Genomic DNA, 23,735 nt, shown 5'->3' with positions numbered 1-23,735 from the left:
ATGTTTTTGTACTACAACAAGCATACACTGTATTTTTCTGTCAATAACAAGTTTGTGTGTAATAGAGAACTTTCTGGGGCCTGTGCCTCTATAAATCAACTGGTAACTGTACTAGGGCTGGGATGAATATTGAATTTTACCTTCAAACACTCGCTAATAAAATGTTTGAGCATTCAAAGCTTTGGTGTTAGCTTTCAAGTTACAAGTTTTCTTCCATTTAAGTGCTATCTTTCTAATAAGTTTGGAAAGTGCATAGCAGCAGTACTGAATGACACAAACGATCTATTGCAAATGGGTGTGTCTGTTATACTGCAATCCCTAGCCGGTACTAGAACTTTTATTTAATGTCTAGTATCATGTGAACCACTGTAAACTACAATTAAGCACAGAAGTATCTTCTTAACTGTTCCTGGCAGCTTACAAAGCCTGTTATGTCATTTTTCAGTTGTTATACAGTGTGAGCTAGTTACAGCACATGTGCTAACTGTTTCATCAGTTACTGGCCACACCCCCTTCAGTAAACATGACAAAAACAGAAAGTTAAGCTTCAATGCAGTATTGTAAACACTCCTTATGAAGGTTACTCAAGCCTGTTTGTTGACGTGGGTGTTGGACAGAAATACCAACATGCAGACACACAATTAGAACTTTTCTACTCACCAACATTTCTCCCTTATCTCCATCAGGTGGTGGACGAGGGGGCAGACCGGGAGCTTGTTTGATACTGTCACTAGCACAACGTAGCAACACCTCTGCCACATATACCAGCCCTGTTATGCTCTATAACAAGCAGAACACTACAGTAACATTATTTCAATACCAATACACCTGTATGCCAGATATAGAAAAAGTAGAATTGTTTACCTTTGATTGGGACTTCCTCTGAAAGTTTACAACACATCCCCAGCCAAAATCTTCAGCACCATTCTCAACCTGCATAAACAAACTAATAATGTGCCATCATATCATAAACTTTAACTTTGTACAATATACAAGTGGCCATGCAGTACACACTAGGGTGAGACAAATAGTTAGAATTTGAAGCTTCGTTCAGTTTCATAACATTGGGATACTGCACTAAAGCTTCATTACCACGGACACTAACAATTGTACAAGTATAGTCACTTCTTGTGGAAGCTGCCATTTACAGTACGTATTTTTTTGGTGTAGTTATAGTTTAAACTTGTAGCTTTAACAAAGTGTAGGAGTTTGTACTACAGTGTACACCCTCAATTGTGTTCATTAATTGTTGACATAACATTTGTAACAAAGCTTCGGCAACATTTTCAAAATAAGATGTATTTGTACATTCATTCTAGCCCTAAGCACACACAAATATATGCCTATTTATTTGACTAAACTGTTAAGGTATCCAAAATACCTTAACAGTTTAGTCTTAAAAAATCCTATTCACTTTTTCTATGCAAATAATTTCTATACACTAGTCTAAAAAGATACCAACTTCTTCACCCAGTATAACCCAGTATAACCCAGTATAACCCAGTATAACCATGTGTATACTAATTCAAAGTGTCTCACCTTCACCATTCTGCCTGGTTGTAGAAAGGGCACACAATACTTCGGCATCACAATGAATTGCTGCATTTCTTTTCCTAACTTATCCAGTTGTTGTCTCAGTTTGTAGTAGGTGGCTACCTCTTCCTCACGAGGAACGTCCATCTCGTTATACCTCTTCTGTAGAACACCGATCTCTAACATGGAGACAGAAAGTACGTACTTCATTATACAAACACACTAAGGCTTTAAAAGTAAATACACACATACAAAATCAAGCCTTTGGTTGCTGTTGTTACAGCATGTAGTCATGAAGACTGTACTTGGTGACATGCTTGCTGGAACACCTGTGCACTACTCAGGTGTTATGAGTCAGTGTGGCAAATTCTTATGGGAGCAGGCCTACACCATGCCTCACTGGTGTTGTTATGGGCACCCAAATACCCTAACCCAGTATGTGAGACAAAGATGTGGCATTCACTTTCTTAGTTAACAGCATCAGGTATTAAAACAGTTGGGTAGAATACTTCCCTGGGGATTTCACCAACACAGCAAATAACCCACATAAAAACTCCCAGAGCAGTGCACAAACACACATCACAAAATTACACCTACACACATGCACACACACACAATTCTCCACATGCTACTACAGTAGCTGTACTACTCACTTTCCTCTAGTACAGGGATGGAGGAGTTATTCTGGAACTGGTAGAAGGACCTCTCCAGCATGTACTCTGGGTTGATCTCTTCCACTCTCAGCAGGTTTAGTACCATGTTATAGGTAAGGTGGAAGGCACTATTTAGAGGATCTGCCGCACCCTAACATCAATACAAGAGCACATAACATAATGAAAAGACCTACTAAGCAGGGAAAAGCATTCAATGAAAGTCCATGAAAGTATGAAAAATGAATGATAAAAGAGAAAGAAAAAATAGCAACGACAAGGATGGGATTTGAACCCATGCGTGCAGAGCACAATGGATTAGCAGTCCATCGCCTTAACCACTCGGCCACCTTGTCATTCACAGACTATCTTCTTTCTTACTTGTACCAAGAGTTAACTGACTCTTCCTTGTACTTTAAGCATAACATCCAAACCATTCAAACAGCTGTATGAACTGCTTAGTGATAGTTACACAGAATAGTATCACAGAATAGTATCTCTTTGTACACTTTGTCTGACTTAATGGTTGATTCATCATTTGATCATTTGATTACAGTTGTAAAAATGGCTTTAAAGGACTAATTGTGGGGATTATGCTATGACAAGAGTACATACGAATATGTACATATGATTGTGTTAGCTGTTAAAACAGTTGTTGTTACCATTAGTAAATAGCAACATCTCAGCAAAGGCATGATCACCAAATGGCACCATCAGATGAATGATATCAAGAGTTTATAATCTCTTTTAGGAATTTCAGAGCAGTATTCTGTGCCCATTAATTATCATATGAGTCATATGACAAGTCTTCGGCATGGTGCATCGATGTGGAATCAATCAAGACATGCTGGAATGAACAGGTGTCAATTCTTCACTAGTACAGAAACTCAGATTACTGGTAGAGAAACGTAGTTATCATATTATAAATGGCTGACAACAATTAAACTGGTGGTCCATGCAGTGTTTTGTAGGACTGTGTAGGCTCTGTAGGTTTAGCTGCTTTTTTTATAAATTAGGTTTAACTTCTAGCTAGAGATCGGGGAGGATGGGAGTGCCGGAATAAAAAAAAAATCAACTAAGGAGACATGAGAAGATACTGACCAGTGAGTCCAAAGCAATTTGCTCAAGAATTTGCTGCCTGCCATGTACTCCACATATTACACTTAGCTAACCACCAGCAAATACGCTAGACTCTCACCACGACTAAGGCAGAGCCGGTTGGTAAGCAATACATTAGCCCTGTTAAATGTCCTGCAGCGCTGTTTCAGTGCTATCACATGTACAGCAATAATTCAGTGATGAGTAGCATAGTAGAACAGAGCTAGCTAGTACAGTGTGCCATTCTTGCTATCACAGATTCACTGGATTTCTATGTGGTTGTGGCACTTAGCAATTTAGCAAGGATTTTGCCAAGGGAGCACTTACAGTTTCAGTTAATAAACACACCATGACTAGAATAGCGTAACAGTTTCCTGTCTGGTTCATCTGCTACGAGGTCCTCTGCTTCGTTGCTGTCATCCACTTTTAACAGGTCACTGTTGTGCTGTAATGTTTTACGCTAGAATGAATAGATACAAATGTGTCCACTCTGGCAATGCGTCATGTTAAGATTCGATTATATAAATCATGTGATGACACAGATATGAGAGAGTGTGACAAGGTGGCCGAGTGGTTAAGGTGATGGACTGCTAATCCACTGTGCTCTGCACATGTGGGTTCGAATCCCATCCTTCTTGAAGGCTTTTGTTTTAAATTTTTTTCTAACTTACAGTATCTCATCAATTTGATTTGCTTATAGGATTATAGTACTGGGATAAAAGGGGAAAAAAAGTTGTATGGTGCTCAGAACGCCGGTAAAGTGTTAATCACAATCATTCATACAGTATAGCAGTTCATCACAGCACCACACAGCAACTGTTTCTATCAGTTAATCAATTCAATTCTCTACACATATTCTCTTAGGAGGTGACAGGTGTATTGATATAGCCTCCCTCACCTTGAGGAGGTTTTTGCCGGCAGCACAGTCCAGTTTCTGGTCCACCATCATCATCACCATGCCTCGCTCGTCAATACCACGCCTACCTGCACGCCCACTCATCTGAATATACTCTCCAGATGTGATCTAGAAAGTTCACAGTCATATGCCAGGAATATAATAATGCCTAATTGTAGTAGTAAAATCATCACAACAGTACAACTCACAGTGCGGAATTCCTTCCCATCAAACTTTTGTGTGTTTGTGAAGACAACAGTACGAGCTGGCATATTGAGACCGAGAGCAAATGTTTCTGTAGCAAACAATGCCTGTGGAAGAGAAAAGAAAACATGTTAGAGAACATGACCACAATAGTGACTGTTATGTAGGTGTGAATTCTATTGGAGTATACATTTTTGAAACAGGTGGTACAATGCTTGTGAATGAACTTATGCACATTGTATATGAGAATTAAACTCTGGTAGTCAAGCAAGCCAATACCTTACTGATAAAAATAGCCAAAACAGATACTTAACAAAAGTACCATGTAGTAAGCTCTGGACAAACAGCACAATACAACACAGAGGTTAGGAAGCTCACCTTAATAAGTCCCTCTGAGAACAATATCTCAATAGTCTCCTTCAGTATGGGTAGTAGTCCAGAATGATGAATACCAATACCTCTCTTTAGTAGTGGTAGTACATGCTCCACCTAGTGAGGTACATGTATACAATAACTGAACATGGTGAACTCCAGCTACAGTATCGTCAATATAATTAATGAACACAAGCAGGTGACAGTACTAAAACCTTGTACACTTTCTCATGTCATAATAGAGATTGTTCATGTTTTTGGGAAAATCCTAATAGAACACACACCTACTGTAAAAACTACAGGTGTAGCATTCTACAACTCTCTGGTGGTTATTTGCAATGAGTATTGGTCCACTAGTAAGTATCAAGTGAAAATAAATCAGTAAGTGTATTTGTGACAAAACTGAAATTTGCTGTTTTGTTCATGCTCATCTTCATAATATTGTTTTACAGGTATAGCGAAGTTTAAAAGGAGAACCCTGGGATAATAAGTAGTAAGGCTTGTTTTATGGATCATTGTACATGTCTATGACCTATTTTTGATTTCATTATTGAATGGAGAAAACAGCCCGTCAAAACACCATTACACATGCATGATTGCACTCAGAGTTGGTTTCCTGGTGTGCGCTACTTGTTGTGAATGATAAATTTGTTTTTATTAAACTCAGAATAGGCCAGAGATAGCTTAACCTTTGATGAAGCCTTTGTTACAAAAGATAGTCATTGTATGTGGATGAGTTATTCAAAATACTCTAATAGAGCAGTCATGAAAAAAACAAAACAAAACAAAAAACTAATACAGTAAAATGTATCTGATAACAAAGCTTGCATGAATTTGACAGCTATTAATGGTACTAGTAAACTGTAGGAAACTTTGTATCACATTGCAATTTGATCAGTTTTGTGTGTATACTGAAGCAGACAGTATTATATATTCGTGCTAAAACTGTAAAGCCATGCTCTTAGCGAGTGCTTCTTACATGTCCATGACCTATTAATAAACTTGTATTCCACTGATTGCTAACCACTATAAATTTCTAAGTTTTCTTCACCTTTAATAGTTCTGTACACTACAGTACTCAGAATATAGCCACTGCTCTAATTACACTGCTGTGTAAGCCATTACATTACTGGTGATTGTTTTTAAAATACTCAAAGTTCCAGTAAGTCACCTGTATTGGGCCAACTGATCATGTATGTCATGCAATCAATAGCAGTTACAATCTAAATTTTCTGTACCTCAAAGAACTAAACTTTCACTTTGTATCATCAAAATAAGACTAACTAGATAAGTGCTGTAGCACAAAATTATCACTGATGTTAACAAAAAGGAGAAGTTTCCTTATCACACAATGACTAAAGTGTAGGGTTAAAATTAAAAGAAATGTTTGATGCCACATTGTCTGACCACAAAAATGGCCTCATGTTGACCAGCCTTTATGGCAATATGTACTGCCTGTTCTAATACTGTCTTGGCAGCTATCAGACTTTGTTATTGTGAATGATGTGTGCAGCAAGGCTACCAACTCTACTACTGTACAGACTAGCTATAGAGGATGTGAATACGGTACTGTGTGTGCGTGCGCGTGTGTTTGCCAGTGGTGGATCCAGGGGGGGGGGGGGGTGGGCAGCACGTGCCCCCCCCCCCTCCTTCACATCTTTCAAAAAAAATTGCATACAGGATCAAGATACTCTAATAGAGCAGTCACTCTAATAAAGCAGTCACAGTGTTTATGAGGCAGTATAGCTTAACTATGAAGTTATGAATAAGGATCTTTATATACTTTATAGTAAATACATTTGGTAAAGGGTAGCCATTATTGCTGTGACCTTTTTTTTTTTTTGCTCTTCAAATTTTCAGCAAAGTGCACCCCCCCTTCCAAAGTCTGGATCCGCCCCTGTTTGCATTGTGTTTAATAGTCTGGGTTGAGCCCTGCTTGTGTGTGAAAGAAAAACATTACTTCCATGCTCCACCTGGTTAGACAGATGGCATTAAAATAATCCAATCAGATGTAAACAAGTATGTCATTATACACAAATAGTTTAGTGTGGTCTACCGTATTTACCACACATGTTGCCTATATAACTTTCATATGCTGTTTCCCAGAGAAGGTTGGAAGTGCTTCATGTGCTGCTTAAAAATATGGGATGGTATATTTAGCGGAATGGCAGAAACAGCAGAATCGTCATTTACAGATTATGGACAGTCTTAGAACATCCACTACCAGTTAGCTACTCACTGTTACATATATAAGTACAGCTTCATAGAGCTCACCACTGTTGAAGCGCATGGTCTTTGTTGCACCAATTTTCTGTCTTCTTGTAGCTTACCATCATATGTGGCAATCAATTCTTAGACTGATCTCTCGAACCTCATCAATTAATTTAATGATTTATTGATCATCACCTTCCAGTGAACACACCATATTTTAAAGTGCATGCTAATAGTAGCTAGTTATCAAACAGGTGGCCATACTCTATTTTCTCGAGGTGGCTTTTACAGATTTTCAATCATAAGCATCCCCTTTGAAGGCACTTCTAGTAACATGTTATTCAAAATACAGGGTGTGATGGTTGAGATATGATTACACTCTAAGAATTGATTGCCAGAGATGATGTTAAGCCGCAAGAAGAGAGAAAGTCAGCGATACAAAGACCATGTACTTTAATTGTGGTGAGTTCTATGTAGCTGTATTTTATATATGTAACAGTGAGCAGCTAACTGGTGATGGATGTTCTAAGGCCGCCAATTCCACTGTTTCCGCCATTCCACTAAATATACCATCCCTAAAAATATTAAGTTAATTGCATATCCTGGCTTGAAATTTCACATGAGCCTCAATAGTCGCAATACATAAGCTAGCAAATGGTAGGACTTAACAGGGTTCATCAGATACATGTATCAAGATTATGCCTCATATAAACATTAAGAGAATGTGCTTTGTTTTGTAAAGGCTCCCTAAATTTTGAGGCAAAAATGATATAACTCTATTTGACAAAAAAATTGGAATTTTCAACTAGAGTAGGGACCATAGCACATCAATAAAAAGTTCTGAAACAAGCTGGAGTAGTGCATGATATCAAGAGTTCATAATACAAAAAAGGACCTTTTTAATATTATGAACTCTTGACGATATTAAATCACAGTAAAACAATAAGAAGTGTTGTATCCATACTGTGCTCCAAGATACCATAATGGAAATGCACAGTAGGGATATAACACTTCTTATTGTTTTACTGTGATTTAACATCATGCACTACTCCAGCTTGTTTCAGTACTTTTTATTGATGTGCTATGGTCCCTACTCTAATTGAAAATTTGAAATACTTGTTTGTTAACTTTTTTGTAAACAATACTATTATGATTGGTGAACCCATGCACACCACATTTGAAATGGTGCTGTGCCCCCCCCCCCCCCCTACCCCTGGCTATTTTGTCTGAAAAGTAAAGTATCCATTGCGCTTTGCTGTCAGCTATGTTCAACCCTTTACACAGCAGTACGAATCAAGAGCAGTTTGAAAAGCATCTCTGCAACCCATGCATACCAAAAGAAAGGGTTGGTGCCGCACGCCCCAGTTATATAAATTATCGTCTGAAAAGTGAAGTATCTATTACGCTTCGTTGTTGGCTACATTCAACCGTTACACAGCAGTATGAATCAAAAACTATTTTAAAAACACCCCTGCAATCGAAGTAGTCACTATGAAAAATAAGGATGATTTTCGTTACGAAGGGAAGCCATCACGTGCTACCACCAAATCGACACTTTTCACTGTCAGCAAAGATGAATGGGACACAAAGGAGGACACTGGTAAGTCCATGAAGAATGCATTATACATACTGCGGTATGCCCAAAGGAGCCTCTCGGGCTGAAGCGACGTCGAACAGTGAAAAAAATCAAGCCTGTAGCCTTAGCTGTTATTGAATTACGCTTGTCTGAAGGCATCAGTCAGTCAGTTACTCAGTCAGTAGAAAATTCCGTTGAATAAAAAAGTTTAAAATTCCGTAGCAACTTGTTGAAAGCATTTCAGGTCGATCTGAAAGCTTGTTTGGGCTTAGTTTTACTTAACCAATACTGCCTTATCTGGGAAAATTGAGGTTTTTTGGGTGATGTTATTTTGTGGGCCATGCCTACTCCTTTGTGGTCCCTACTATACACTACTATCCTAGTGTATGATGAGTTACCTTCAAGGTATGTATATTAAACAATGATGTCACGCTTTGTTTTATCGTTTACACATTTTATTTCATCTCCAAAAATTGGATTTCTACATAATTAATTTCTAAAGGTGTTTAATTGCTTCCAATGTTCTCTGGCTGTTTTATTTATTGTACAAGGTAAATGTATTCCAATATATTGGCACAATAACATCGTGATGGAGATGGAAGTTGTACTGTGTTTGACTGATTGCTGCTGTTCTAATACTGTTCTTAGCAGCTATCAGACTTTGTTATTGTGAATGATGTGAGCAGCAAGATTACCTACTATACTACTGTGCAGAATAGCTATAGAGGATGTGAATACAGCACTGTGTGTGTGTGTGTGTGTGTGTGTGTGTGTGTGTGTGTGTGTGTGGTGTGTGTGTGTGGTGTGTGTGCGTGCGTGCGTGTGTGTGTGTGTGTGCAGCACTGGTGTGAAAGAAAAACATTACTTCCATGCTCCACCTGGTTAGCCAGATGGCACTAAAATAATCCAATCAGATGTAAACAAGTATGTCATCGTACACAAATAGTTTAGTGTGGTCTACCATATGTACCACACATGTTGCCTATATAACTTTCATATGCTGTTTCCCTGAGAAGGTTGGAAGCATTTCAAGTGCTGCTTTAAAATATTATTTTAATTGCATATGTGACCTAATTTTAGAAAACAGTTGATACATGTATATGCACATTTATCAAAATTCGTTTTATTGGTTCTTTGTTGTCTACAGGGACAGAGGAATGGATTGGCTAAGTTTCAGCTTCATAACATAAGCAGTGTGGGAAATACAACAGTAGACACCTGGACGAGAGAATAAATCAATATGTACAGAAGACATCGAGAAAATAATCTACAGTAGGGTTTCCAATGTAAAAATTCGACTTCTTCAAATAATTTGCTAACTGCTGTTACATGTTGGACTAACTCTCACTTGAATACAGCTGCAGTGGCAATGAATTCCATTGGCTTCTTGGGGTAGAAATCGATCGAAATATCTGCAAAATCTGACATTACGAGCTGTAACTCTCAGAAGCCTTGATCCTTTATCACAATACTGGAGTTCAACCTTCCTCTGTGAGTAAACCTTGACTTAAAAGCATTGGTAGTTTGATTGGTGAGGTAGGTTTCCTGTCGATGCATCACAGATTTTGGGCTCCAAAAATGGGTTTTTGTCTACGGACACCAAACGATTGACAGCCTAAACTTCCTCACACCACAGTAGTAATCATCCATCGACAAAGAAGTCACATATGAAGTTTGGCTAAGTTGTGACATCTCTAATCATCTGGGTGAGTGTGATATAGGGCAAAATTTGCCGGTAATCACACCGTAACTACATAACTTGTCCACTCAACTGTTTAAAAATAGATATCTCGGTGTAAAACAACTGTATGATCCATAAAGTATAACTAATAGCGAAGTTATCGTCGCTGCAATTCAGCTACAACGCTTAGCGGCCTGTTCAATCAGGCTCATGTGACTAGGCTTGGGTGTGGTCAGTAATGATACACTACCTACATTTATTTTTTTTTATTTTTATTATTACTGGGCAGGCAATATTTGTATTGAGGGATAAATCACAGTTGTCGTAGCACTGCATAAGACATCAAGTGTTGAAATGGCAGAAATCATGCGAGCTTAATTGTAATTTCCTTAGTGCCATTAAATTTTATTTTACGATTCCTGACGAAGATAATCTCACTTCTAGCTGTACTTTAGGGATCATACAGTTGCTTTACACCAAGATTTCTATTTGAGTGGGCAAGTTATGTAGTCAAGGTGTGATTTCTGGCTAATTTTACCCTATATCATGCTCACCCAGATGGTTAGAGATGTCACAACTTAGCCAAACTTCGTATGTGACTTCTTTATCGATGGATGATTACTACTGTGGTGTGAGGAAGTTTAGGCTGTCAATCGTTTGGTGTCTGTAGACGAAAACCCGTTTTTGGAACTCAAAATCGTGCTCAAATGATGCATCAACAGGAAATCTACCTCACCAATCAAACTACCAATGCTTTTAAGTCAAGGTTTACTCACACAGGAAGGTTGAACTCCAGTATTGTGATAAAGGATCAAGGCTTCTGAGAGTTACAGCTCGTAATGTCGGATTTTGCAGATATTTCGATTGATTTCTATCCCAAGAAGGCAATGGAATTTATTGCCACTGCAGCTGTATTCAAGTGAGAGTTAGTCCAACATGTAACAACAGTTAGCAAATTATTTTGAAGAAGTGTCGAATTTTTACATTGGAAACCCTATCTACAGGCGCTTACATAAACAATCATAACTTACTGATACAATGGCATATAGAGTTGAATCTTTGCTTATCGTATTCACCATGAATTTGTGCATACACTAAGGTATAGTTTTTGCCAAAGGTATTCTTCTGTGATCTGGAAGGAAGGCTAAGAAAAATTGTCATAAATTCTTTCGTCACCGTAATGTAATCAAACGTCCGTAACTCAGAAACCCACCTGTGTATGAAGATGAAACAAGGATTTTTGAACTCCCTGTGAATAGGGGAACACGATGATGCTCAGGATTTGTCCACTGGAGTGTCAATTAACCGACCAGCAAGGCAATGAAAACTTGTGTAAATTTTTTTTCTGGAGCTTGCATTTTTTACCAATTGTTTTTGAATGCGTTTTATTACAAAAGTACTATTGTGTGTATATCGACGGTTTCTCACATACAGGTGTATCCTGGCTTGAAATTTCACATGAGCCTCAATAGTCGCAATACAAAAACTAGCAAACAGTAGGACTTAACAGGGGTCATCAGATACATGTGTCAAGATTATGCCTCATATAAACATTAAGAGAATGTGCTTTGTTTTTTAAAGGCCCCTAAATTTCGAGGCAAAAATGATATACAGTAACTCTATTTGATGAGTTACCTTCAAGGTACGTATATTAAACAATGATGCAACACTTTGTGTTATATCGTTTACACATTTTATTTCACCCCCAAAAATTGGATTTCTACGTAATTAATTTTTAAAGGTGTTTAATTGCTTCCAATGTTCTCTGGCTGTTTTATTTATTGCACAAGGTACATGTATTCCAATATATTGGCACAATAACATCGTGATGGAAGTTGTACTGTGTTTGACTGATGGTGGTACGGTACAGTAAGGAAGAACAATATGTCACAAGCTTCTTAAGAGAATTTGAAGTGTTTCTGTAAACGTAGCTATAGCAACTTTTCTGCTACGCTTGACTGAGCACATCAATTAGGCAGGAGGCAGTAGAAAATTCTCTTTAAACAAGTTGATGTTGTGCTACTTCTAAAAGCCAGGTGCCATGCAGCTAGCTACAGTAGCTAACTCACGCCTGTAATTAACCAACTATGTATTGCTATGTCATTATTTTTAGCTAATAGATTTTTGGTTTTGCAATAATGCATCAATTAATTAAGTCATTGTGATTTTGGATATCGTAATTCATGGAATTTTTTGTAATTCTTCAATTACGTTGCTATGCATTGATAGACACATAGGTAGATAGGTAGGTACGCACACACACACACACACACACACACACACACACACACACACACACACACACACACACACACACACACACACACACACACACACACACACACACACACACACACACACACACACACACACAAAACAACTTCAGTAAACCAGGCATACGCCCAAAGCCGGCTTTTGGCCAGCTATGGGCACACACCTGGTTTTAAAATTTTGCATCAGACACTTTGAGTCGATTTGAAGGCACTTTTGGGCTTGATTTTAACCAACCAACATTATCATGTTGTCGTGACGGGAAACTGGGGGAGGTTATTTTATCATGGCCACGCCCAAACCTTTGTCGTCCTTACTATATACAGTACGAGATATTTGCATTTAATCCTTATAGGCTTGCATGCCATGGCTGATCACAAGATACCAAAGCAATCTGGTAGCTACTCTGGTAAATCTGTTACTCTAATAAATCTCTGTAAACTTCAGCTGATTCATAAGTGGATTTAAAAGAATAAAAGAAAGTACACAAATTAGACATATTAATAATTATAAATCCAAGAATAGGGATCACTAAAAAACCCATTAGACAAGAAGAGATTGCTAGATTAAATCAACAAGGACAACACATGGTTACACCCGATAATCTCCCAAATCCTATTCTGACTGCTTACTTTAACACTGTGTTAATCAAAATAAGGATCTGTGGGTGGTTCTTGTCGATTAATTCAACAAAAAATCTCTTCTTGATTCATGTTTTTTTTTTCCCAGCCATCCCCCTTAGTTATAATAGTAAAAACTGATTTGGTAGCCACCTGACCATCCCATCAACACTAGGGCTGAGCGATACTACCGTTTTAGCGATATATCGCGATATTTTGAAAGTATCGATATCGCGATATTTTGTAGTTAACTATCGTGATACCATGTCTGTACATTATTGTCATTGAAAATTCATTTGTTATGCAGTACTAGGCTAAGAATCCTTGTAAGTCATAACCTGGTTACCCCTGCAGAGAGGTGTGAATACCATAACATAACTTCAAAGCATGTGTTAAAATAACTGTTACTGTAAACAAGGATGACAGTGGCTAGTTTGATGCTACTTTTAAAGACTTCCTGCAGGAATACTGAGGAATACACTATGTAGCACCAGCTATGATTGACTTATTTGTAAGTATCGTGAACTATTCAGTATCGTGAATAGTTGCTTTAGTATCGATCATGATACTAAAATGGCAGTATCGCTCAGCTCTAATCAACACCCTTCATTATCCACACAAGGTATTATACGTATTGAGACTACATTACCTGTGGTAGTTTCTTGTCATCCTCAGACAGACAGTCAATAGCATTAGTGAAAACCTGTTCAACAAGTTTCTTCTCATCAGCTGAAATACATTCATAAGATGTAAATTCATGAACAATACTAAATGACACACACATACTACACAGTTCACTTACCAGAGTTAAAGTCCAATTTAGACATTTGTAGAGCATAAGCCTCACAATCTCTCCTACTGAAGCTGAACACAATCACTGGTTGAAGGTTACGCTCCATTATCATCTTAACCACCTTGAAACAACTTGATGGACCTGTACGGATGGGTAGCTACTGTAAATGTAACTGTCTCAGCAAAACCCCATCTAGTTCGCACAACTAGAAATTATTTTACAAAAGTTTCTTATTATCTCTGTTGTCAATGGATCACCAAAGTTTCGACTGATCATGGTGAGTAGGTTTAGAATTATAGCGCTAGACAGTAGGAGAGTAAACCAATCAATTTGTAGAGCGACTAAACTGAAAATACAGGCACTTGCATTTGCAGTTTGCATCAGTGTCTACAGCATTGGGATGCGACTTAAAATGTTCACCACAGATTGGTACATCACCAAGGTATAGTTTAGCACTGTAGTCATCGCGCAAATACGTATGAAAGCAGTATTCATTGAAGAAATGACGACAATTTCGTTTATGTCTACAGCATTAAATGTAAACAAACGCACATGACATGCATACCGTTGGGGCTACAGTCAGAAATGAAACACAGATTTTCAAACTCTCCACAAACAAGCAAATAAGATGGCGTATAGTTTGAGTCTTGCATCTCTGAGTAATGGCATGCATAATTTTACGAATTTTTAACTTCTTCCTTCTCAAAATGCAGGCTAGGTGGGCTTTTGTTGAGATGGTTGCAAATGTAACAGTAAGTGTCCTGGTTATCCAGAAAAGGGCAACTTATTCTAGTGTATGAATGGATTCTCCTCGTTTCAAGTGTCCACATTAACGGGATTCTAAATGTATTTATGTACCAGAGCTTGAAATAGGGATACAGAGTACTAGAAAGGATTGGTAAAGCAAGTTACCTTTACTACCTCCTTTTCTTCCTTTGGTCTCTGGCTGTCCTCCATCATTCAACTTGTCCATCGCCTTCTGAAAGTTAGCCTCTCTAAAGTTACCCTGATAAGTAAACAACACACAACACATACAAACAAGAGAACATGTACTCAAAGGAGTCACAAAATAACATACTCCTGGAATGACAGACATCATTTACAAGGAAGGACGCTTGGCCAAATTTTGATGTGATAAATTACATATTTGTGGTGGTCAAATTTAACTGGATAAAATACAGTGTAGCTGACAGACACACAGTACCTTCTCATCCACTACCAGATACAAGCCATCAGCTCCAGCTGGGAACAGATAGTGTTGTAATGGTACAGGACGATAATCAGTATAGACTATATGACATGGCTATAGTGGGGTAGAGAGTACACATAAATTGTGAACGAAATTATTGGCATTAATGGCTGACCTGTTTATGCAGGTGACATATCCATTTGGCAAACTCTATGGCATTAGGTATGGTGGCTGACAGGAACACATAGTGGACATTATCCGGCAACAAGATGATTGTCTCTTCCCATACTACACCTCTCTCTGTAGAAAATACATAATTAGTATACAGGGTGGTAGTGGTGTGTATACCATTATCCCTCATGTAGTGGATCTCATCAAATACCACCCAACCAACTTCTCTCATCACCTGTATGATATGATGTAGTGTATCCAGTAATACACTCTAAAAATATCATTGTAATGCCATCTACTGTATATGTACAAATTTTCAAGGGACATAATTTTCGTGGATTTCACGATTGCTTGGCTTTCTGTGAAATTTTCATCTTCGAAACTTAATGATTATCAGTGTTAGCTCCATGCTTTTTAATAGGTAGCCTCAGTAAAAACGAGTAATTGTCAAAAACAAAACCACAAAAATTCTGAAATTTATTGACCCACGAAAATCATGGACAGTGAGCCCTGGGTTATCCGAACCCCTTAGTTCTTAGACAACGATAAAAGTGTTCAGATAAGTAAATTGTTCAGATAACTGAAGCCCATGCAGAGCTAGCTCTATTGAATTCTAACACTTCCTACTCAGCATTATGCCTTGAAGACACTGGTGTTTAAAGTCTAAGTGTTCTAGAAAATGGACAGTCTGGGACAAGTTAATGTAGCTATGCCTTGTGCCAAGAGTATATAGTAACCAAAAGCATCGAACTGGTGTATTACCCAGACAGACATGGGGCCAAGTACATGAGTACTTATACTTAAGTACACTTAAGTACAGATTTGAAAGTACTTGTACTTTACTTAAATACTTCCTTAATTTCCCCAGTGTACTTGTACTTATACTCAAGTACTTTGCTAAGTACTTGTATGTACTTGAGTACTTAAGTACTTGTAAGTACTGCAAACATTGTACGTAGTTTGTACACAGTGGGTACTTAACAAAATTGCATGAAGGTGCATAGTACAATTCTTCTAGTGCCTTCACTAACCTTACTATGTATCATGTAGCCACGATTAATGATGTCATAAAATTCTGGCAAATAAAAACAATGCTGCTGCTAAAGTTAGTGCATTTAAATGTTTAAGAGAGTGAATAGTTGACAAAAACCTGAAAGTACCAATCCCACTAGGTACACTTACATACTACAATACACTGAATAAGTGTATATTTTGCTACAGCAAAATGTACTTGTACTTTACTTGAGTACTTCCAGCATGTACTTGTACTTTACTTAAGTACTCTCTTGATTGTCGCCAGAGTACTTGTACTTATACTTGGAAAATTCAAAAGTACTTGTACTTTACTTAAGTACTTTCAAATGTACTTGGCCCCATGTCTGGTATTACCCCATAATTAATGATTGCGTGGATATTTCAGTAATTGTTCGTTTATATTGCGAATTAAGGGTTGCAGTATTTAGCCCAATTCTGCCACTAAACCAAGTGAACACATGATAGCGTTAAAGGAATATGGCTAATGTTAAAGTTCTGGCACTGCCATGTGGATCTTGAAGGCGTGGCAGCATGCTTGTTTGTCCAACTGTTTTTTTTTTTTAGCAAGCTGGAGTTATCTTGGGTCTTTACTACACTTTCCTTGTAAAATAAGTGTTGAATACTTGGTTGAATAACACAGAAAACTGGTGAACAAAGACCCATTGCCACACATGCATTTCAAATTACCATTTTGTATAAACGAACAATATTAATGAAATATCCGATCATTAATCACAGACCAATACACTATTCAACACTCTTGGTTTCTACATATGTGACCCAGTCTGAGAAAACCGGTCTTATCGCCCATGTCAGCAGATTCGATTTTTCACCCAGGACACACAGCTACATGAATAAACTATCTAATTACACATTTAAAATCAGCTAAACTTGAGTGGTCTGGGTTTGCTGGCTACTTTTCCCAAGCCCAGTGGCAATCCGTACGTGTGGTGTGGGGCCTTAATGGAGTTCTGGTCAGCCTGGGAATGACTGTGTGTGGTTGTACAACTCTGTGGTGTTGAATAAGTACCTCTGCTGTGAGTTTCCTTTCATTTTAGCCAGTTTTGAAACCTCATTGGCTCAAAACTTGGCCTAATTCATCCCTTGGCCTTCCTATTCAATTTTTGAACACCATCTTGCCCGCCCTCCAGGGCCCCCGCCGCCCACCCAATTTGCAGCTCGCCTGACACAGTCAACCTCGGTTTAAAAACTATCTAAAATGGTGGGAAACTTAGTTGTTGGCTACTTGCACAGTGGATGCTCTGGAAGGTAAGGAATTGGTATAAAACATGTGAAAATTTGGTACACATAGCTTCAACCATTGGCGAGCTACAACACACTAAATACTTAAAACCGGCATTTCTCGATACTTTTAAATAGGCGATAAGCCCGGTTTTGTCAGACTGGGTCACATATACTCTTGCTTGCGCCACTCAGCTTTGCCAAGTCAGTGAAGAGTTTATGAAAGGCTGCACAGGATACTCTGAAGTACCTGCCTTTTGAGCACGGAGCCAGACGTTTTACTGTGGGACTAGTGATACTTTAGTAGCATCAAAAAAGTATTGCATCAGTTTAAGTAAGGATGAAACACATGCTAGACAAGTACCCTCATCACAACTACCATGAGTAAGACTCGAACAGTTATCGCTTTACACTGCTCATGTAGAAAAAGTGAAAGTGGGTGTCATAAAGCTAGCAACATTAAAATGCCACTTGTTATGGAAACGTACGTAGCCCATTTTCTAGGAAAGTAAGACACCAATAGCTGCCTGCCTTGGCACTGCAACACTATGTAGCTAGCTAATGAATTGGTTGTGCTTTTGTTTTGTCCACAATATTTCAGCAGTAAACAACAAATTCTTGTGTGCACAGTGATAACTAATCAACTAGTGCAGTTAGCCACGAGTCTTTTAGTACCAAGAGACTTCTGTTGGACTCTTTTTGCAAATGAGAAACTTCTAACTTAAAAGCATTGGTCACATACTATTTTCAAATTATATTAATACTGCCAGACATACCTCTGATCCACGATACAACATTGATCTCAAAATCTGTGCACAGTAAAGAAAAAATATCAAAATACAGTTAGTTGCACAGAAATTAAGGGTTTTTGTTGTGTGTGTGTACGTGTGTACGTTGTGCGCGCATGTGTGTGCTATTTCATTGTGCACTAACACTCACCTCAGTTGTCATAACAAGACAAGAGGCACTAGGGTTAATAGCAACATCACCTGTCATCAGTCCAACATCTTGGAACTGTTCATACATCTCACGATACTTCTGGTTGCTAAGGGCCTATAAACCAATAACATGTTTTGCTGTAATCAACATGTCTCAACTGTAGATGTACACAAACACATTCATAATGTTCATAATATTATACTTGTCCCCCTAACCTTAATAGGAGTGGTATAGATGACTCTCTGGGTATCCCTCAACGATAAAGCAATCGCATACCTACAATTGTAATGACTGAATGACAGAACTGACCCACAGAACAAATAATGAATCCCATCACATATACTTGTACTAACATAGACTTGATAGAATATGCTGTAGTTGGAATCAGACCAAGTAGACCAAGCAAGTGTTTGTATTAAAAAGGTGAGTTACCATATAAACCTTAGAATTGAAAACCCAACTCATCAAGAGTGGTTACTCAGGTTCACACACTACACACAGGTTCCATGGTACACTTAGCTTACTCCGCTACTGCAGTCTTTCCAGCTGAGGTGTGGGCAGACACTAACACTGACTGTTTATTCTCCACACAATTAATGGCTTCCTTCTGGAATGGATCCAGCACAAATGGATATTCCTGTGAACAAGCAACAAGAAATGTTTATGGTACAACACTACTCACTGCATCATGATTTATTACACATTATTAGCTGTGTGTGACTGGCAATAGTCAGATATACTTTATAAAGTACTTGATAAAATAACTGTATGGTCTTAACTAAGGCTACACATCACTGATACTGTAGATACGTACAGTGGAACTTCAGCCATTAATCCTTAAACCTGCATAAGGATTTAAATTAATAAAATATGGATGCCTTAATTGCCTTGCACAAAGTGTGATAATTTTCAAAGCGTCCATCCTATGGCTACGTAAATTATGTCACTCTGCTTGTGATGTGACAATTAAGGATTAAAATAATACCTAGCACACTAAACAGTGAGGCCAAAACTAGTCATGTCAATAACTTTTCGGTAAGGAACCCTTTAATACCTTTATAAAATGATCCATAACTCGATGGTGGTTCCTCCTATTACCTAGCAACAAGTCGTTTGCTTCATTATTAAATTTTCTATCAGGCATATACGACTCACACAAGTAAAACCACAATCAAAATTAAACACGAATATGTGACTCGCTGTTGTCCAACGCTTCATAACAAATAAGCCGCTGTAGTTGCAGTGTTCATTTAACCTTCTCCAAGTAGCCCAATGACAAGACTTTTAATCAATGTGTAGTAGTTTTAGGCTATAAGAATTAAGTCACCCTACCTAATGCTAGCATGTGTGCCCATGTAACATGTGTATGCATTCCCCCAAAAGTTCTTTTTGCAGATTTAAGGGTTAAATATATAAACTAAAATACATGGAAAAACTGACCACTTGCTACAAGTTGGATCACAATACTATGGTGGTCCTAAAAATTTTAACAATTTAACATAAATGAGACATAGTTACTGTAGTACTGTTACAGTCATCACACACACACATACCTTAGCTGGTGGACCAGTTGGTTTTACTAGTGGTTTATAGTCAAACCCTGGAGGAATGGCTACCTGTGGAATGATGAGATGCAGTAAGAATGATGTATGTATGCAATATACAATAAGTTCATATACGCACAAAAGCAGGTACTGGCACAAGTGTTGCCAAAAGTCAAAATTCCATGTAGTAAACTTTACATTTCTAAGTCGATCTACAAATCAAGTCTGGTAGACTTCACTTACTGATTAAAGCTAACACAGCACTACAGTGGAATCTGTTAAAGAAACACTTGAAAATATTCAAGGACATCATGTGCATAAAATGACATGGACAATTTGATGATCAGACAACTTGATAACTAAGACTATCAGTTGGTCCAAAGGTATCCAGGTATTACCCTAGTTACAACACTCACATAGAATATGAACACACACCTGATGGGTACATGCTTCATTGTCAATATTCACTACAGTGGCTGGTCTGGCAAACAATGGAGCAACTTTCTCTGCAACCTGTTCAGTTTCTGTAGCATCCACTAGATCTGTTGTTGTCTCTTTACTAAGAGCAGGGGTGGGTCTGTAATAAACACATACGTACACTGTATTTGTGGCTTATATAAAACACTTACAGGTAACCTAACATGTTGGCTATGCAACTGAAACACTACCTACATATATCATAAAATCATAGACCATGAGAATAGTTTAGTTTTTTTTTTTGCAAACTCTACGAGCTCAGTAAAATAGATTCCGTAAGGTTGTCAGTTCCAAGGTCATCTCACGTGTCAATGAGTTATCAAGTTGGCACAAATTTACAATTGTGATTATTGTTATATCATTACCGTGCAGGCCTCTGAAAAGAGTATGATTCGCAGATCACAATAAATTACAATTACTTAATCAATTAATAGTTGTTGCTACACCAGCCAATTGATCAATGTCCTTAGAGTCAATCACATGTTGGGATAGAGGAATTCCAGAGTTTTTGATAGCAATTATTCCTGCCGACTAAAATTTTAGGCGGTTTGCTATGGTTGTGTCTAGACAAATAATGGATTAAAAAGCTCTTACAATGGAAATGGACCTCCTGCCAACAAATAGCTTGAGGAACTGAGTTTATTTGGAGTGCTCATTCAAGTTTCGTTACATACTCTTAATAACGCTCACCCATCTATGCTCTCTTGTGGTACATTCTCACTTATTAGTTGTATGGACCTCTTTGCTGTAGGCTCTTCATCAGATGTGTCGTTTATTACGACTACTTCTGGTTTCGGTTTTGTAGCGCTTTCAGAAGTTTTCTTCGCTCGTTTGCTGTTTCCTGATGAATCACTTGGAGTTGATTCTGGCACCTTTTTTCGTTTTAGCGGTGGTGCGCCTTTTTTCTTTGCCGCTTTCGAGGGCTCTCCTTTCTCAAATACAGAAAATAACTCACTGTCGTTGAAGTCTGTCATTACCCACGTGTAAGTAATACCACAATCGAAAGACACTCGTGCCCAGCTGGGCTCGCGCTAATATCGTAAGCCCGGCTGAGCACGAGCCGGAAGTGCGATCCAGCCAAAATATTGGCTGACCAATCAGAATCGAGAAGTTGCATAATCGCATAGTGGAGGGGAGCACACTGAAGCTGCTGATGCAAGTGGATCAGTGGGAACACACTGGAGAAAAACAGATAGTAGCTAAGTGTCCCAGAGAAATTGATGGAAACTCAAACAATTGAGGTAATGAAACCGATGTTTGCAATGGAGATGGTGTGTTAGATTGTTGAGTGAATGTGGTAGCATATGGAAAAGATGGTGGAGATGAAATTGATGAAATAACTAGGGTAACTAGTCGTAAATTTGTTGGCATATATGAATTCACTTTCCAGGCCAGGCCGGTGAGATGGCTACTTCTGGCACTTGAGCTGCTATTGTCACAGTGGTGAAACCAGTAGAAATACCAGGCACTACCTCAGTGGAGATAGAAGGTATAACAACGTTTGGATGAGGTGAAAGTGATGAAACAACTAGGGTAACCACTATATAGTTAGTATTTAATTTACTTAACTTACCAGATGAGATGGCTACTTCTGGCACTTGAGCTGACATTGTGGTGAAACCAGTAGAAATACGGACAGCAGAAGTAGAAGGTGTAACAACATTTGGATAAGATGACAGAGGTGAAATTAATGAAACAACTAGAGTAACTAACTCCGGCATATATACTTGTGGCCATTTAAGTTTACTTAGCTTACTAGGTGAGATGACTACTTCTGGCACTTGAGCTGATATTGTGGTGGAACCAGTGGAAGTAGCAGGCTAGTAACAGATGTAGCAGCACCAGTTGCCCTCAAAGGAGGTGTACTTTGATAGTGAACAGTTGAATGTACTACATATTTTGTTTGTTAACAGCAGCACAGTACATAAAAATCAATTTTTTGCTGACCTGAATCCCTATGATGCCGACTCTGTTTACAAGCAATTAGAGACTGCTGACGACGCTTGAATGTCTTCCCATTTATTAGATTTGGAAATCCTCTTTGAAGAGAAACATTTAAACGTCCTGTGAGCAACTCGTCTGCTCAGTTTTTCGTATACTTCCAATAATTCATGAATCTGATTGTGCAACTCTGATTGCCCAGCCGGACGAATAGACACTGCGAAACTGAAAACATGTTCGAATTCTGGGCTGTTTTAGTGATCTACACCTTCTCACTAAGGTAGCACAAATACGTAGCTGCATGTCTATAGTTTGTCGTGTGTGTATAAACTAGCTGATGAATTGAGTATTACATACCGTGTGCATATTGCAGTATTTTATTGGCTATAGCTAGCTACGTAGTTGAATTCGACGTTGTGGCAATTGGATTTGACACTGCCGACCGGCAACTAATTGAACTGAGCACTTTAGCTACATTTTCAAACTTGATTGTACAGTACTTATAGAATTTGTAATTGTTTGGGCTTAATCAGCTTTGCTGCCTGCTCTTTCCCCCCAAATAAATAAATAAATAAATATATTTTATTTTATTTTATTTTTAGCTATTTTTTTATTATTATTAATTGCTAATAATTATTTAGCTATAATAAATAAATAAATTGAATTCACCCCGTTGGCTATTGCATACCGAAAGTGTCCAGCAGAGAAAACGGGTTACACTTGTTTCAACTATGTAATCATAAATTAGCTTGTGGGCTTGTCTATTTTTAGCATTGTAGAAAGAAACTATTAAGAATGCATTTAACTGTGGGTAATGAATATGGTTGTACTGATTGTTTTTCTCTATAAGCAGAGCTTATTCTCACTGTTAAGTTCCCGTACACTCCTGTGTGTTGAAGCTGAATAATAATAATAATAATAATAAACCCAACGGCTTTGTGAATTGATACGTATAGCACATTCTCTGTCACTAATTCTTTTGTATGTTCCATTTGAACTTAGTGACTGTTTGTCTATGAAATGGGAATGTCCTTATAGTATTGTTACTCACTGGGTTAGAGCTCGCCTTTTGTTCACCACCCTTTGAGCTACATTGCTTTGCGTGCATGGCAGTTGCACGAAGTGGAGGAGTCTGGGAGTAGTTGATATGCATCACTGCCATTGTTTAACTGTTGATTGGATATATTTTATTGATATTATTGTTTCTGTCTTGATAATTATTTATAATAATAATGATAAAAATAAATTGCTCGAGGAAGCTGCAAGTGGAGTCTATCAGTAGAACGTAATTCA

At 38.1% G+C, this 23,735-nt stretch overlaps 2 protein-coding genes, 1 long non-coding RNA gene and 2 other non-coding genes across 26 annotated transcripts in view; 3 read left to right on the top strand and 2 right to left on the bottom strand.

The window, feature by feature from the left end:
* The window catches only part of LOC136255908 (exosome RNA helicase MTR4-like), a 247,932-nt gene that overhangs the window by 6,072 nt on the left and 218,125 nt on the right, over positions 1-23,735 (bottom strand). For 2 of the 5 annotated variants that reach the window (XM_066048826.1, XM_066048829.1), the window contains 9 exons: positions 13,914-14,045; positions 13,761-13,840; positions 4,759-4,869; positions 4,386-4,487; positions 4,180-4,305; positions 2,187-2,337; positions 1,540-1,712; positions 865-933; positions 661-780 (listed from right to left, as the gene is read on the bottom strand). In XM_066048826.1, the coding sequence (XP_065904898.1) occupies positions 661-780; positions 865-933; positions 1,540-1,712; positions 2,187-2,337; positions 4,180-4,305; positions 4,386-4,487; positions 4,759-4,869; positions 13,761-13,840; positions 13,914-14,045 (1,064 nt within the window). Of the gene's footprint in view, positions 1-660; positions 781-864; positions 934-1,539; positions 1,713-2,186; positions 2,338-4,179; positions 4,306-4,385; positions 4,488-4,758; positions 4,870-13,760; positions 13,841-13,913; positions 14,046-14,816; positions 14,911-15,108; positions 15,208-15,268; positions 15,394-15,441; positions 15,500-18,317; positions 18,351-18,480; positions 18,595-18,695; positions 18,757-19,004; positions 19,118-20,033; positions 20,097-20,459; positions 20,602-21,191; positions 21,501-23,735 lie in introns of those variants that run through there. The other 3 variants (XM_066048827.1, XM_066048825.1, XM_066048828.1) reach the window with 3 other exon arrangements.
* Positions 2,458-2,539, bottom strand: Trnas-gcu (transfer RNA serine (anticodon GCU)). The gene has a single exon. It is a non-coding gene; the product is annotated as a tRNA-Ser (tRNA).
* Positions 3,838-3,919, top strand: Trnas-gcu (transfer RNA serine (anticodon GCU)). The gene has a single exon. It is a non-coding gene; the product is annotated as a tRNA-Ser (tRNA).
* Positions 21,627-22,442, top strand: LOC136256877 (uncharacterized). Its single transcript, XR_010701695.1, has 5 exons — positions 21,627-21,742; positions 21,803-21,846; positions 21,897-22,034; positions 22,078-22,182; positions 22,261-22,442. It is a non-coding gene; the product is annotated as an uncharacterized lncRNA (long non-coding RNA).
* Positions 22,534-23,735, top strand: part of LOC136255906 (uncharacterized) — a 189,933-nt gene continuing 188,731 nt past the window's right edge. For all 18 annotated transcript variants that reach the window (XM_066048820.1, XM_066048821.1, XM_066048822.1 and 15 more), the window contains exon 1: positions 22,534-22,722. In XM_066048820.1, the coding sequence (XP_065904892.1) occupies positions 22,676-22,722 (47 nt within the window). In that variant the 5' untranslated portion in view covers positions 22,534-22,675. The remainder of the gene's footprint in view (positions 22,723-23,735) is intronic.

Source organism: Dysidea avara, chromosome 5 (assembly GCF_963678975.1).
Source record: "Dysidea avara chromosome 5, odDysAvar1.4, whole genome shotgun sequence".
Taxonomy (NCBI): Eukaryota; Metazoa; Porifera; class Demospongiae; order Dictyoceratida; family Dysideidae; genus Dysidea; species Dysidea avara.
This window is presented reverse-complemented; position numbering and strand designations above follow the sequence as displayed.